At 36.7% G+C, this 17,809-nt stretch overlaps 2 protein-coding genes and 1 long non-coding RNA gene across 7 annotated transcripts in view; 2 read left to right on the forward strand and 1 right to left on the reverse strand.

The window, feature by feature from the left end:
- LOC139116897 (tubulin beta-4B chain-like) overlaps positions 1–17,809 on the reverse strand; it is a 91,688-nt gene that overhangs the window by 12,084 nt on the left and 61,795 nt on the right. The window contains exon 1 of one of the 5 annotated variants that reach the window (XR_011548410.1): positions 5,128–5,217. The exons of 3 other annotated variants lie outside the window; for them this stretch is intronic. The gene's annotated coding sequence lies outside the window, so the exon portion shown is untranslated. Of the gene's footprint in view, positions 1–4,751; positions 5,218–17,809 lie in introns of those variants that run through there. One more of the 5 variants, XR_011548409.1, reaches the window with a different exon arrangement.
- On the forward strand, positions 7,088–8,573 carry LOC139116898 (uncharacterized). Its single transcript, XR_011548413.1, has 3 exons — positions 7,088–7,282; positions 7,646–7,888; positions 8,215–8,573. It is a non-coding gene; the product is annotated as an uncharacterized lncRNA (long non-coding RNA).
- LOC139116896 (uncharacterized) lies at positions 8,900–13,445 on the forward strand. The gene is made up of 5 exons (XM_070679626.1): positions 8,900–9,102; positions 9,473–9,871; positions 10,315–10,467; positions 10,696–10,786; positions 13,112–13,445. Exons 2-5 carry the CDS (start codon positions 9,527–9,529, stop codon positions 13,204–13,206), a joined length of 684 nt encoding a protein of 227 aa, XP_070535727.1. The 5' UTR covers positions 8,900–9,102; positions 9,473–9,526; the 3' UTR covers positions 13,207–13,445.

A 17,809-nucleotide genomic window follows, 5' to 3' on the forward strand; every position in this document is an offset into this window, starting at 1 on the left:
AAGGTAACTATGTCTGACAATTATGCAAATCAATGTTCAACAGGATGTGACCCTCACTTTTCAGAATAATGATAATAGAGCCAAAAGGCTGTATACATTCGATACTTCACACACAATCTTATCACAAAACTTAGCGACATGCTTTCAAATGAGTTCATTAAGCCGTAGTTTAATATAATACATGATAAAACATTGTTATAGTGCCTTAATTTTCGAATCGCTGAAGACAGCTGCGTGCACACTGATTTGTTCATAGGCTTTAAAAATCGTTGCCAAACGGACATGCCGTTCCCTGTAGGTTAATGATAAGGCTATGATTGCTAGCCGAATTTTCAGTGAATTGAGATTATATGGCACACAAAACAATTATTCTCTGACATAAAAAACTCGAATTTAGTTAATTACTGATGGTTTGGTCGTAGTTTCCAAGCACAGATGTATTTTGTTCAGAGTCGTCAGGGACAAATGCAGCCATCCCTCAGGCTGGATAGTATTTATTGATGCTTTCAACGAGACTGGTGGTGGCTTGGTAACGTTGAAATATTCGTCTATCACTGTGACTTTCTTAGAGGTGTCGTCACCAAGACCGACATCAAATTAAGCTAGAGTGGTTCGTCGGATATGAATATGGATCTGAACAGTGAAATTGTTGAATTGAAAGTGGACTATGTCTCTGTCGTTTATATCGTACACAGTGCTGTTATAATAGAGACATAAAATTTGAACAAGCACAGAGATTTTGAGTTCACCTCGTAGCTGAAGCAAACTTGTTCTGTTTCCAACAACTGCAAAGCATTTTCCATAAGCCTGTTGATTTAAGTATAAGACTCAAAGACTTTTCTGATCAAAGAAGGACAACGAACGTCTTGTTTTCAGCGAAATCTTTAGTTACTGCTACGTGTACTGCTAGTCCGATTATTGGCGCACTGTGAAGCGGTTCAACAGTGATTAAACTACTGATATACCGAATTGATGATAACGCATTACAAAGAGACAATGGTTCTTATACAGTTCGATGATGTCTCTCCCTAATCCTTGGCTTCGATAGTCTCATCTAAAGGTCCATAGAAGCTGCCCTTTTGGTTTCCACACGAGCGTGGACCATATTCTTTGTCAACTTCGAATTGCAAATTATTTTCAGCAGCCAAGTGTCTCACATGCATGTTGCTGTCATAGATGTGGTCAGCACTAGTCATGCTGTCTTCGTAAATAATAAATAATTGATAGAAAACCAAATATCAAAACAAGCAGCAATATTCGACGTTGTTGCAACTTGCAGCAAGCTGTAAAAAATTCGGAGGCCTCAGTCCTTGAAGAGACACTTACTCAAAATGTTTATGTCTGGAATCGTCCACTAAATATGCAAAGAACTTTAACCTATTATCAAAGGTGCTGACCTATACGTACATTTATTAAGCTATGACAACTCGCGGCAGGCTTTCATGCACACGTGGGTTAGGTTTAATAAATCAAATAAAAGATAAGACATCTCGTAAAATGGGTCATGTGATCTTTACCAGTGTTTTGAAGTACAAGGTAAAGAAGCGTCGCGGGGTTTTAATGTTATCATCAAACTTTACAGGTCCGTGTATTAAGGCTACCTGTAAGTATATGTCGGTATGTGACGTGTATGTATGTGTGTATAAATGTGTGCTATGTTGCATTTAATAAAACTACACAAGATGTATACGTGTGGCTGTTTCTTACACAATCGCATTAATTAGAGGCTGACCCACATGAGTGATTATTGGTGTTAACTATGAAAGTAGAAGAGAGAAGGACATGTAACCGCGGCGAACGTCAATGGACCGCTTGATTTACACTATTTAACTGGCTTTATTTACACTATTTAATATGGAGTGCATAAAACAACAACAAGTAAGCATGTGCAGGATTCCCACTCGCTTTACATCTCTCTCATATAGACGCAATTACAGCTTAAGAGCAGGTTTAAGTGTTTTTGTAAAGAAGAACTTTGGATACTTTTCATCCCAAGTTTGATTGATAAGTTACTATTTTCTATCAACTATTACACTATTATTTTTAAACGGTCATCTTTGTTGTATTTTACTGTGCACCGAGCTCCAGTGCACCGTTGTACTGTTGTCGTTCGATAAATCGATTTTGACACAATGAGTCAAATTGTACTAGAACTCTTCATTAGGTAAAATATCAATCGAGCTTTGGAGAAAACAAATCGTTATTTTGTTATCCAGGAAGTGCAAAATCCCCTTAACTGTGATTGCATGGGAAGAATAAGGGGTCTTTTTATGTAGGCAAGTTGTGTTGTGTTTGCAACCTTTTCGTCACCGCCCAATATTGTTTTACCGCTCGACTAGACACGTCAATTTTGTACCAACTCTCAATCCTGGATATCTATCCATCTAGCTGTAGAAGCAAACAGATCGTCATTTGATTTGTAAATTCCGAATAAATTTGAGTGTAGAGGAAGAATGTTTTATTTCGGTAAGGAAATTTTTTTGTGTTCAAGATGTTACTATCATGGTGTTGATGCCATATTTGTTAACGCTCGAAAAAAAGACTAAACAAGTTGACTTTGTGTCAACTCTGCTCCTCTGTGAAATTATAAAGCCAGCAAAAAACATGACAAAATCGTCATTTAGTCATATGGGAATGACAGAACTCTATGGTTTTAGTGCATATCATGGGTATAGGATCATTTGTGGCAGGGAAGTTTAGCTGTGTTCACGATCTTTCATTTTGAGGCGTCGACGCCATATTATTTACAATAACAATCGACTGAAAGCACAGGACATCTTAACTCGTCGAGTTTGTATCAACTCTCCTCCTTTGTAAAATTATAAATTGAGCGGAAAACATGACGAAATCGTCATTTAGTCATCTGGGAATGGTTAAATCCATATGGTTTCAATGCATATCATGGATATAGGATAATTTGTGGTAGGTAAGTTAAGCAGTGTTCACCATCTTACTATCATGGCGTGGACGCCATATTTGTTAACGCTCGACTAAACGACTAAAAACGCGTCGACTTTGTATCAACTCTCTTCCATTTTGAAATTATGAATTGAGCAGAAAACATGATGAAATCGTCATTTAGTCATCTGGGAATTGCAAAATCCATATGATTGCAATGCATATCAGTGGTATAGGATCGTTTGTGGCAGGGAAGTTTAGCTGTGTTCACGATCTTTCATTCTGAAGCGTTGACGCAATATTATATACAATAACAATAGACTGAAAGCACACGACAACTACGGTCCCTCTATCACTCGTCGACCTTGTATCAACTCGCCTCCTTTGTGAAAATATAAATGAGCAGAAAACATGACAAAATCGTCCTTTTAGTCATCTGGGAATGGTTAAATCCATATGGTTTCAATGCATATCATGGGGATAGGATCATTTGTGGTAGGTAAGTTTAGCTGTGTTCACCATCTTACTATCATGGTGATGACGTCGTATTTGTTAACGCTCGAATAAACGACTAAAAACACGTCGACTTTGTATCAACTCTCTTCGTTTTTGAATTATAAATTGAGCAGAAAACATTATGAAATCGTCATTTAGTCATCTGGGAATTGCAAAATGATTGCAATGCATATCATGGGTGTAGGATTGTTTGTGACAGGGAAGGTTAACTGTGTTCACCATATTTCATCCTGAGTCGTCGACGCCATATTATATAATAACAATCGACTCAAAGCACATGACTTAACTCGTCGTTCTTGTATCAACTCTCCTCCTATGTGAAATTATAAATTCAGCAGAAAACACGAAATCCATATGGTTTCAATGCATATAATGGGTATAGGGTCGTTTGTGGCAGGGAAGTTAAGCTGTGTAAACCATCTTTCATTCTATCTCTACAATCCTCTGTGAACAGCTCAGCCAAAATATCAAAACCATATTTTTGATACACTTCTTTCGAGTGTCTATATGTTATCCATGTGCTACTTGGATGATAGCAAGAAATAGGAGAATCTCTTGAACTTGATATTTGAATGACTCTTTACTCTTTGCACAAATTACATTTGCGTAATTATATATTGTCCACCTTAATCAGAACAAAATCCTCCAAATTTCAAAACTGAAAGGGACATTTCCTCTCTAGGGAACCTGGAGAAAACACTTAAAAACGGATGTATAATATCAACCCAAATATGACACAAATGTGCCTAAAAACAATGGCAACGTTATTGGTAGCCTAAAAGGAAATGTTCCTTTCTAGAAAAGTAAAGACGACGATAATTGCTTAGGTGATAAAATCAATTTAATAATAATAATAATAATAATAATAATAATAAAAATAATAACGCGAATAATAATAGGTCCATTTCTGTGAAAATTTCATCATATGGGTATTTTGGGTCGAAAAGACCAAATATGATATCGAATTCACTGCCCCATGTTTCCATGGTAACCATTTTAGGGGTTGAAAATTTCAGTTTTTCTAATATCCCATGAAACGTACTTTGATTGATATGAAAATAATCTATTGGGGGAGTTCGGGTCAGAGAACACAAAAACCAGACTTATTTTAATGTTTCGAGTTGCCATGGTAACTATTTCCAGAACAATGTCATATTATGGCAAATTTCTGTGCCCAGTTTGGTTTGACTGCATTTATCTAGCTCGTCCCAAAGTGACGGACGCATCTTTCAACCTTTCAGCTGGTGAAAAAACGCATTTATTGATTCGCCAAAGGCCTGTGGATTCGCTTATTTTTGCACAAGTGCTACATGGACATAGGAAAAACTTCGACTCACCCTAGCCCTCTCGATTGTTGAATACAACCACGGTCCATGATGAGAGTTCTCGAATCAAAAACTGTAGCCATGCTCGAATACAAATATCTTCTCATTAAATTACGCCATTCTTGATATACAAGAGTTAGCATTCCAAAGTCTGTCACCCTTTTTTTTCAAAGTTTTGAGAAGGGCGGTATTTCCATCTGAATGATTGAACGACGTGAAACGCAAAATTCCATCGCATATGTTCCGGCAATATGTGCACTGTACAGTAGAAATACTGTATACGCTGCAGCCAGTGCAGGTACGTATATACTCCACAAAATGGCCACAGACAGCGTGAACTTTCTGAAAGGATTTCCTAAACGTCCTCCTTGGTACCTTAGAGACTTACATGTGATGTCCTGGAAAGTATTCTCTGCAGTAATTCCAGTTTCTGTTAACATGCACACATTTTATAGCTGAACGACATGATAGCGCGAGAACTCGCGCTCGCTCCAGGCTCAATTGCGCGTGCTCATACTGGCAGACTACGTCACCTGTGTTTTGCTTCCGGCGCGGCGACTTGGCAACTTAGGTTGAGCAAACAAATAACTAACAGCCGAACGCACTCTCAGTGATGGCGGCCGTGTGTATACCGAGACGATCGCTCGCCGTGCGCGTGTTGTTCCTCGAGTTCTGACCAATAATTATTTAAAAAATGCATTCAAATGTGATAGTGAAAGCTGTTCTCAATTAATAAGGTGGCATACTCAGCATAGCTGGATGTTTATCGCTAGTTTACCTTTGACCTCGCGACATTTGCAGGAGAAGTTCTTAGCACGGACAACTTGATAACATAAAGCATGGCGGTCTGTAAGTATTTTCATTAATGTGATGTGTAATTTACGAGGTTCAGATTTTAAGTAAATCAATTTTAACAAGATTGAAACCGATTTAACCGTGTCCGCAGTGATTTAATCTGTACATTTCATGGCGTGATTTGTCATGGGTTATTTTTTATGCGTGTGGTTTTTTTTATTACGTCCATATGGCATGATATGTGCGTTGCAGTTGAGCATAGTTTTTCGGACCATCACGCATGTCTCCCTGGTAACGGGTTTGTTTACACACTGGCATATTTTCTGGCGCCTTTTTAATCGTCTGTTGGCCTAGACTGTGAAAATGTCATTCCAATTTCATGCTCGTGTGCTAAAAAACTGGTGTCGTATTTGTGCACGGAAAATAAATGGCACAAGTTATCCATGCTCCAATTTTATCGTGGAGTTAAAGAATTGTTTCAGAGTACAGTTTTAGTGAAGACATTCTGATGTTCACCCGTCCAATTTTTGTTGTCTCTGTAAGAGAGTCATTGCTTCATGGCAGCAGGCAGAAAGCAATAACAAAACCTATCGGCCAGGGACACACGTAGTGAAATGGTCCAGACACTGTAGAGGACGGAGATGTGCGGTGTGTGATGCATTGTGTAAGGCAGGAAAGAAAAAGAAAGACAGTAAAAACAGGGGCAGACCAAGTCAATACCAAGGCAGTGACATTTCTGGTATCACTGGCAAGGAGACAGGAAAGACGGGGAAACTACAGAGTGAAACTCATGGCAGTTGTGCCACTGCAAGATCTGCAACACAACATGGAACGGTGTGTTTACCAGTCCATTGCTGGAGACCACTGCTTCTCGTCAGTGAGCCCATTTCCCATCAGAAGCCACCATACTCCAGTCCCCATTCCTGACCCAAGCAATACCGAGACATCAAATGATGAAACATCAAGGGATAGGCAGAACAATATATGTGCAGTGAAGGCCGCAGAAATTGTGTTGCAGAATGTATCAGCGGTGCATATGCTGCCACAGTATGAAGAAATGGCAACAACACTTGTCAAGAAAAAAAATAGAAGCAAACAGAAGTGATGATAGTTTGATAAAGGTTAAAACCAAGGGCCAGGTGAGTTTTTTACCAGCATTACTCTTGCTGATCTATACCCACATATCAATATACAGTTAGATTTTGGAGTAAATTCTTCTGATAAAGCTATCATGGAATATGATAATTTGTAAATTTGTATTTGTAATAATATTTATTTGGTTTTGTAGTACATGTGTGACCTGGTAGTGGTTCAACAAATTAATTTCATCAAGTAATGAGCTAGTCTAATTTCATGAATTTATCACCCACATATACTTTTGAAAGATAAATTTTGTTTTTCAATTTTTGGTGTGATTTTTTTCAGCCATTGTGTTTAACATATACACCAAAGCCACGAAAAACAACCTCAGAAGCTAGTACTAGGACAAGATGTCAGAGGGTGTTGCAGTTAAGTCAGAGGAGAGACATTGTCAGTGGTGGTGATGCGATGCGATGCTGCAGCTGAGTGAGAGGAGGTGAGACACCAACAAAAGGACAAGAAGGAAAATCCTCCAGATCTTGGGACTCACTCCTGACATACCTCCAGGTGCTGGCCTTCATTTGGAAGTTGCTATGGGAACAACATGGGCTGCCAAGAGGAAATTACGGCGTTACTTCAAGGCATGGCATGTGAATATTGGAAGTGAGGTATGTTATGCAGGTCATTTCCCCCCACACTCATCAAGGTCACTGTCCTTCTTGACCTCACAACCATGAATTTAATAAGTCATGTTTGGAATTTTCTGGAAATTTAATTAGTTGCGTAAGAGAGAGAATTTTAGAACAGTAATTAGCATGTCAATAAAAGTTCTAGATTGTTCTTATATGCTCTTATATAAGCACATGAGTATTAATATTGGGACAGCAGGCTTGCAGTCAGACTTTTGGGATTGTGTGCAAACTCTATTATGATCATGTAGAGAAAGACTGTGGATAAGTAATCTTGTTATCACATATTACTGAATATAAGTGTTACTGTTGTTTTTGCATCTTGTTCATATTTGTCTTTAGGTCTAGCAAACTTACCCGGCATGGTACAATACCTACCAGTGAAATTTGGATAAAGTTAGGTGGGGACAAGGGTCAGGGAACCCTGAGAATGGTTTACCAAGTTGCTAACATCAACAATCCAAATGTAGCAGATAATACAGTGATTTGGAGTACATTTGCAGCACCTGATTCCTATTACAATTTAGAAATAGCTTTAGCTGTTAACAGAGGTCAGGTAGACAAACTGGATGGCACAAAGTGGAAGTAAGTCTAAACATGCATACTGTGTTTTACTAAACAATGAACAGATTGTACCATATATCTATTTTGGTACAATATTTGGAACTTAAGATACATACATATTGGTTATCCAAGTTTAATACATGCATTATACTGCTGATCCAAAAATCTGAAAAACAATGTGCAAATCTGACCAAACTTATGCAGCATAAATATGATACCTACATTAAATAGTAAAAAAGGCAAAGTTGTTTTCTTGCATGTACAAAATGCATTGATGTGTAGAAACATGGGTATTAATTTAGAATGGTGTGGACAATTGTCTTACATTCCACTTTGATTTATTTCAGGGACAAGACACTATTAGCACGGATGATGGGAGATTATGAGTATCTGGCCAAGAGTTATGGATTGTCTGGACCAAATGGTATGAAATGTATACTTGCATGCTATGATTTATACGTAAGAAAAGTTGAGGCACTGACAGGACAGGCAGTTTATTGTGTACACTTCAGTTTTACCTATGATTTACATGTGTACATCCTTGACCTATCAGTTTGCAATATGTGCGACTGTTAATAATCAGCATGCATTGTGTATGATATGCTGTAGAACACAATTATGATAATTTGTTGTAGTTTTTCGTTGACTTAAGACATTCACAGCTAACATTGATTAGTCAGATAAATTTAAAGGAAGGGGTACACAGTGGGTCAGATCTTGATAATATTTGCAAGCTATTGACAAATGATTGTTTTCCTCTGTAGAAATTCTTGTATTTATTTCTCAATTTAATTCTTACACATAGTATTAATATGTATACTGGCAATGCAAAATGTAGTAACCATGAATTTCTTTGAAATAAATATTTAAATTGATAAGTTTGCATATTACAGGTACATCCTCTTCAATAGTTCACACATGCACATCAAATTGACTTCATGAACACCAGTCATGTCTATACCTACTAAGGTTTTTAAGTAATTATGTCAGTTTTTGTTCCTTGTCTTCTCACATTGAAATATTTTAGGAAATATTTTTGCGTATGCTGTGTGATCAGCAAGGAACAAGCACAGTTGCTGAGGGAGGAACAACTATTGTCATCAATGAAGATGAGAAACCTTGATGATATCAGAAAATGTCACAGTGAATTTCTTTCAACTGGCTGAAACCTAAGGCATGCCATGCAGCACTACAATAGTGTCAGAAAGCCACTTTTCAATGTACCACTGCACAGAGTATGTACTAATCAATTCAATCCACTATGTTGTTTGCTTCCATTGACCAACTAAACATATAGCTCTGTTCTGTTTCAATCAGTTCACTTTACCTTTCTCTGAACAGTTCAACAGACCACACTGTGACTATCTACATGTATGCATGCCACTATGTCCATAATGGTGTGCACAAATAGAAGTTTATTAGTGAAGCTATATGCGAAAACAAGTTGACAATGAAGCCAGCACATATGTCAGCATTTGTGATCAATCTAGTTGTTGTATATTTGTATGTAGTGTTTTTCATAAATAGGTAGGTATGAAAGTTACAAGATATTGTCATACATTAAAAGTAAAAGATACATGTGCTAACCCTTATATTTTATCACAGGTTGCAGTCCCAGGGTTGCACATCAGTCCTGGCTTGTTTTAAAAGTTTTTCACCATGATGGAAGCTAGCTGTGCAGTACTGGATATCAAGATCATCACGAATCTGGAGAGAGATGATGACATTGATGAACCCGTGCTGAAGCCTGCTGGATTTGACACATATGTAGCCATGTTGAAACAAGTCAAGACATTACAGTGTGAAGCGAAAGAACTCCAAGAAGAAGCTAAGACCTTGGCTGATAGTGTTGAAAAGGCTCTCCTTGCTGATGATGACTGTGACAATGATGATGATGATGACGACAACAGTGAAGATGATGGCAGACCGCCACTATTGACCTTGGGCAAAGTTAAAAAAGCCCAGGAGAAAGTGCAGGAACTCAGTGAAGAAGCTGACAGGAAGGTTAGTATTTATTAATAGAAGACCATACTACATTAACAAAATAAAAATACATGATTTTGTGATAATTTGAAATCTTGTGAGACGCAATTAATTTCAGTGGCAGTGAGTTGCTAGCCAAGTCAAACTTTTTATCAAACTGGAATAGTTGCCATGTTAAATAAACATGTAATGTTTGTTTAGCATGGTGTTAAATTTCCTGTATCATGTGAGAACACCCACAGATAACCTGTCTAGCAACCTGAGATCTCAGAGGGTCTCCTTCATCTTTGAAAATGGCATATTGATACCAGAAGTAAGATCATTTTTGTGATGATAAGCAATAACATCGTCAATCTCAAGTGCACAGTCATGTCTATGCTGCATTTTCAGAATTTTGGCTTGTGCACATTTGTAGTGCAGTCAATACTTTCCAGACAACACAGTGTTTATCTTTGTTTTCTTAGATATCTGAACCTACAGACGTAAAAGCGAAACTGCCAAAACAATGTGGTTTTGTAGTCTGCGGTATTGACCAAGCTCTGCAGTCATTTGGTGTTGGACGTTATTCTTACCACGGGCAGGCATTCATCGGAAATCATGTGAACAAGTGCTGTAAAGTATGTGTTTTACAACTGTAAACTGTTTTGTTGCTAAAGTCATTAAAAGGTTCAGTATTCTGCTTGTCAGGATTTTCAAGCTTTCAGTGTCAGATTTATTGTGTGTTATATATATACTACAGAAGATGTATTTCGTCTACATTATTTTGACCTACTTTCAGTGAAACAACTCTGTTTGCTTCTTTGAAAGAAAGTTATCATATCCTTTTTTTATTTTTTGTGTTTCAGGAAGAAAACATTCAAACGTTGTGTAAGAGCGTCATCAGGACCACAGCAAGAATATGCCCACAGCTGAATGAACAGGCTGCACACATTTGTGGTCTGTATAAGCCAATATTTTCAAAATTTGCAGCCTGCCATAATCTTTAGAGTACAAGCAATAGAATGTCAGATGAATATATTAGCATTCTCAGTTCAAACATATCACATTTAATGGCATATTACAGAGAACACTTTCCTAATGAAAGTGTACCCCCCAAAATGCATATGTTAGAAGATCATGTCATCCCTCAGATTGAAAACACAGGGTTTGGCTTTGGTTTCCTCACAGAACGGTGTAGAGAGTATCCATCATGAGATTAGGAAGGGAATGGATCGGTATAGTAAAGTACCTGGCCATAATGGTTTAAAGAAATTAGAACTTATGGTAAGGGAGCATCATGTGATGACCAATTCAAGTCATGTGAAAGTGCCAAAAACACAAAGGGGTTCATACAGAACCAAATAAGCAACGTGAAATAATGATGGCCATAGTGATAAAAGTAAAGATAAATCATGATAAAATAAACATGTAAAGAACAAATTAATTAAGTCAATAACAAACCAATATGTAAATAAAAACATTGAAATCTGGTTCTTTCTATGATCATATTTTTACTAAATTGATGCTTGTATTTTTAGTCCCCAAGATACCGTCCGGGGGGACTTATAGGTTTGGTCATGTCCGAGCGTGTGTCAGTGTGTGCGTTTGTCGTCCATGCATCCGTCTGTTCACGCAGATATCTCAGAGATACATGGAGCGATTTCATTCAAACTTGGTACAAGGATTACTTGATATGTCATACATATGCACGTCCAATATACATACATATGCATGATCCAATGTGGCCGCCATGCGGCCATTTTATTACAATTTTGTTATGTACGGAGCCATAACTCAGGCATATCTCAACCGATTTATTCAAAGTTGGTACAAGGACATTGACCTATGTCATACATATGCATGTCAATTTGTTTCATGATATGATCCAATATGGCCGCATGGCAGCCATTTTGTTACAATTTTTTCATGTCCTTAGCCATAACTCAGGCCCGTCTAAATGGATTTTATTCAAATTTGTACAAGGACTTTGACCTATGTCATACATATGAACATGATATGGCTACCATGCCACCATTTTGTTACAATTTTTTCATGTACGGAGCAATTACTCAATCATATCTCAACCGATTTTATTCACAGTTGTTACAAGGACATTGACTCATGTTATACATATGTATGTCGATTTGTTTTATGATATGATCCAATATGACCACATGGCGGCCATTTTGTTATGTTTTTTTTTCATATCGAAAGCCATAACTCTGGCAAGTCTCAACCGATTTTATTCAAAGTTGGTACATGGACATTGACTTATGTCATACATATGCATATAGATTTTTAGAAAGTAAGATTAAATATGGCTGCATGGCTGCCTTTTGTTACGATCTTTTCATGTACAGAGCCATAACTCAGACATCTTTCCACCAGTATCATTCAAAGTTGGTATAAGGACATTGACCTATGTCATACATATGCACATCGATTTGTTGAACGGCGTGTAGCAGTATCATGTCAATTACCTAAGTTTCATAATTAGACTGATATGTCGAGAAATACTGCATCAGATTTCATGAAACTTGGTACAGATGTTAAGCTTACATTGCTTTAACAATGAAAAAGGCATTTATCAGTGTCATTTTACTTAATTTGTAATTGCTTATTTAATGAACTTTCCCAATTAGAGTTATATATCCACAAATACTGCGTCAAATTTGATGAAACTCGGTACAGATGTTGATCTTATAGTTTGTAAATACTGCATCAAACTTTATGAAATATGGTACCGGTGATAATCTATTAGTGTTAGGATAGTATGCAAAAATGTTTGGCAACATCCTGTTGATTCATTACTAATTGACTCATTTAATGACCTTTTGTAATTAGGATGGCGGCCTACATTGGTTTTATGTTTTCACCACCGTGGAACTCATTCTTGGCCAATTAGCGCCATCTGTATCACAGTATTTTTATCATAGACCTAATTAATGAAGAGGACTCTATCCTCTCTGAGGACTTTAATTAAAGTACCAACGAACAAGTGGGGACTGTGCCATCAACGACTTGTTCAATTTAAAATTGATGCTTGAAAAGTCATCTTTATGGTAAGTCCAGTATATGTAATGATGACTTACCATTTTAGGATGTTTTCACATGTTCAAATGAAACTTCCTTCAGTTTTATCTTACATGAAATATCATTGGAAAAGTTAAATTTTTAGCATGAAAATAAGAATGAAATACTTCTAAATGCTTTCATTATGATTTAGTATATATACTAACAAGTACAGATGTAAATAACCTTGTTTTGCTTATCTGTTTAGAGAATACAACGACCCTGGAAGTTGCAGGTGTCCATTTGATTTCAAGTATTTCTCATTTTTTAATTTTGTCTGTATTTTCATATTGTATTTAAAATAAAGGTATTTGATCATTTCAATTTGTATTTTTTTCAGTTTCTGTGTACCTTTCCTTTTCGTTTCCTATATTTTTTGTTTAGCTCTTTATTTGTCCCTTTTTTAAAATGCAACTTTGTGGGATAAGTTACTTTTGATATTCAGAGAGTTTGTAAAAGATGTTTGCCCGAAACTTTGTTATCGGTACATGTAATTTATTTGAGTCTTGTCACTTCAAGAAATAAAAAAAAATGTTTTATTCTATATGCACGTGCCTGTTTTGATCATTTATGTTATGGTTTGAAGTAATTTTTAATAACATTACAGTTAATTTGCCATTGTGCTGTTAAACAATCACCGTACAATACAAATAAGGCAATAATACATTGATTTCTGCCTATATGATGAAAAAGGTGCATCTCTAATTTTTGCCGTTTGTGGCACTGTTCTGTGACTTCCGATTGAATGTGTATCCATAAAGTTCGCACACAAGTTAAAAGTCTGGGCCTGCTGGGTATCGCTTTAAACTGCTTAGTGTCACTTTTCCGACAAGTATTTAATTACTCCTTGGCCTAATGATGTCCCTCTCTTCGTACAGTATTATGTATAATTCTGCGCTGCACGTACAACAATTAGAAGTCACCCCTTTTGACAAAATTAAAATAAACAACACCTCTTTTTCAGAATTCCCAGAGCTTCAATGAACTAGTGTTTTTACATTTCTATATAATACTTATAGCCCCTAAACTTGTAATAATAATAATTTAATAATAATAATAATAATAATAATAATAATAATAATAATTCACTAATTAATCTCACCTAGAAAAAGTATGATCACAAATCAAACAAATATATGTAAGTATTAATCAAACAAATATATGCAAGTATTTTGATCGTATACAGTAAGTGTTTACAAAACTAGGTGAAAGACTAGAAAATCAGAACAATATCATTATCCCAGACAAAGTAAAATTAAAGATGATATTTTGTAAGTAAATAAACAAATAAATGTGTGTATGCATGGCAACTGTGATCACGCCATTAGCCGGAATCAAGAACTCTGTCGTTTTTGTCAGGTTAACACTAGCAAGGTCGTTCCAATAATTACATACGAAGTACTGGTATGCTTGCAAACTATGTCCCCTCCCTTAGCAACCAGCAACATTCGGGTATTGTAGGGAATACTACTGGTAGTGTTTAGTGAACTATATATAATTCAAATAAACAATAAAATTACTAGCAAGCATTGCTGTACCATTTTCTAACTAATTACAGCATTATCTTGATGCAATTATCTCTTAAATGCATGAGAAAATGTTTGGAGATAACACTGGCTGCTATATTTAAAGTTTAACGTATTTTCGGTAATCAAATGTGTAATAAACTCTCAGTGGGCAATGTAAGTTTTATTTCATATCGGATAAATCCAACATGTAATAATTCAGTAAATTCTCCAAGCGAAGACATCACAGTCAAAATCGCTTGGCTAAATTCCCACCCTTAAAAAAGTGATTCAATTAAACCGAACTATGATTTGTTACAATTAGTCTGACTGCCACCCCTCCAAACGGTGTAGAGTTCACGAAGCACTCACACATATATACTCGCTATTACACAGGAATGACAAACTTTCGAAGCAATGAATAAAATGATTATACAGTGATAACAGGGTGGCAAACTGCCTAGGCGACAATGCTGTCAAACAGCAGAGCAATTAACCTAGGGTAAAAAATATATTACCATACCAAGTCCGTCACATTTTAAGTGGTGGAGCTGAACCAAGTGACTGACCACAAATACAAGGTAACGGGTTGTTTACTTGACCGAGAATATGAATAATAATATTAAGAACTCACATTATCGAAAGCATCGTACCCTTACAGTTAAAACCTACATTGTGATTTGCATAATGATCACAATAAAATGAGACACTTTTTTCCAAAACTCTCCGGATTTGCAAACTTTTGACAGCGTACGTGACAGTGTCTCGTGTTTTGAACTACTAGCCTCTAACGTAGCACGTCACTGTTCAGTGAATACTACATTTTTGTAATACAAGTTCTGAGGTCCCGTTGTCTTTCGTGAATTTTGACAGTTTTCCTGGGTTCATTGATAAAATAATGAAAATAATAGACTCCGCCCTGACCACTAACGTTTATTTATGGGCTCAAACTACTACATATTTAAAACGAACATACAATCATCCAAATCTAGGCTTTTTATATGTGTTGATTATTCTTCCATCAGTGTTACTAATATTAACCCTTATCGATTATAACTTGAAACACTTAAGATTCATATTAAGAAGTTGGTGTTTAACCATTTTATCCACTGGAGAGTTATATCTAAACTTCGCATACTTCTCGTTTGAGATCCTCGCATGTAAGATATTAACGTCGTTACAACTTGCAAGTCGAATTTTCCCCAGTCTGTTAACAAAATACTCGGTATGTCCAAGTCTTTCGTATTCTGGATCGAACACTCCTCGACGGAATGCTTCAGTTCTTGCCATGAAGAACATTGTTATAGCGTCTGCCATGTAGCATTGAGGATACTCTTTGAGTTGGTGATAGTGGGTGTTGCCATGCCGAACAAAGCAATCACCATCATCGTCGCCTTTATACCAGCTAATAGTTCGACAGCCGTAGCACTCTTCTCGAGATACACCATCTTTGTCACCAAATGTACCTCCAATCACGTCTAACATTACATTTGGGTTTTCAAACTTTTCGATAAACACTTCCAATTTGGTACCTTTGGTAAAAATAAAATCGTCGTCCACCCAGAGAAAATATTTGGTGCGGATTTGGCTGAGAGCCAAATTCCTTCCCGCCGAGGCACCTTCTGCAAAAGGCATTATGTATTGCTTGATGTTGCTACCATTGATTTTCTGTGGACGTTCCGTGTCATCAGCTATAATTATTGTCATCCCTGGATAGTATTTATTGATGCTTTCAACGAGACTGGTAATGGCTTGATAACGTTCAAATGTTTTGGTTACCACTGTGACTTTCTTAGTGATGTCGTCACCGGGACCGATGTCAAACAAAAAAGGCACGGTGGTTCGTTGAATATGAATATGGATCTGAACAGTGAAATTGTTGAATTGAAAGTTGACAACGTCTCTGTCGTTTATATCATACACAGTGCTTCTATAATACAGATTTCTCAAAATTGGATCAACCACGGAGATTTTTAGCTCACCTCTTATCTGAAGCGCACTTGTTTTGTTTCCAACAACTTCAACACCTTTTACATGAGCTTGTTGATTCAAGTACAACACTCCTAAAGACTTTTCCGATCGAAGGAGAAAGTTAAACGTCTCTTTTTCAGCGAAATCTTCAATCACCGCAGGATGTATTCCTAATCCAATTAATCGCACACTGTGAAGAGGTTCAACAGTGATTCCACTACCGATATATTGAATTGGTGATAACGCATTACAAAGAGACAATGGTTCTAATTCGGCTCTATGATGTCTCTCCCATTCCTTTGCTTCGATGATTCGCCGTCTATTTAAGGTCTCATCTAGAGGTCCATACAAGCTGCCTTTTTGGTTTCCACACGAGCATGGACCATATTCTTTGTCCACCTCGAACGGCAAATTGTTTTCAGCAGTCATGTGTCTCACATACATTTTGCAGTCGTAGATTTGGTCGGCACCAGTCATGCTATCTCTTCTTAAATAATAAATAATTGATAGCGAGCCGAATATCAAAACAAGTGAAAAAAGCACTAATATTCGATGCGAAAGTAAATACAATCTCGTCGACATTGTTGCAACTTGTAGTAAGCTGTGAAAATCTCGGAGGTCTCAGTCCTTGAAGAGATACTTCCTCAAAAAAGTGCGTGCCTAGAATCTTCCATTTAATATTAAAACTGCCAAAAAAGAGACCTCATCCCTCTGCAACAGGTGATGACATATACATATATTTCAGATAAAGCTGTGATTGGACGATACAACTCGCGACTGGATTTCACATGCATGTGGCCTAGTTTCATAGGTTAAATAAAAGGGAACGTGTCTCGTAAAATGCTTTTTGTATGGTAGCTTCATTACGGTGGCTCAATGAAGCCACTAGAGTAATTTTTTATTTCATACCTTTAATTATTATTTCATGCCTGTAATTTTTATTTCATATCTCAGTTTCCTATTTCATGTGTGTAAGGTTTATTTCATGCCTGTAATTTTTAGTTCATTCTTGTAATTTTTAGCGTACGTGTTCAAACACGTGAGCTAATGTCACAGCGATTAAATATGCCTGTGCGTGTCTGTCAGTCTGTCTGTCAGTCTGTTGTGGATCCGATATCTCAAAAACGGCTTATCAGATCAGAATCAAATCTATTCATAGATTATATTTTGGAATGGCAAGAACTGATTAGTTTTTGTATGTGTGGCTTGCATATTTTGTGCTCGTTTGCATAATTCATGATTTCAGAATAATCATACATACATTGCAAAGAGTTTGATGAGATTTGCTACAAATGTTGATCACACAGAAACTTATCCATCATTTAAGACATAAAGGGGTAACATGAAAGTTAATCGCTAATTTGCATATTTGATGAACTTTTCTAATGAGGGATATATATCTTAATGAAGATGATCAAAATTTACAAAACTT

Source organism: Ptychodera flava, chromosome 18 (genome assembly GCF_041260155.1).
Source record: "Ptychodera flava strain L36383 chromosome 18, AS_Pfla_20210202, whole genome shotgun sequence".
NCBI classification, from domain to species: Eukaryota; Metazoa; Hemichordata; class Enteropneusta; family Ptychoderidae; genus Ptychodera; species Ptychodera flava.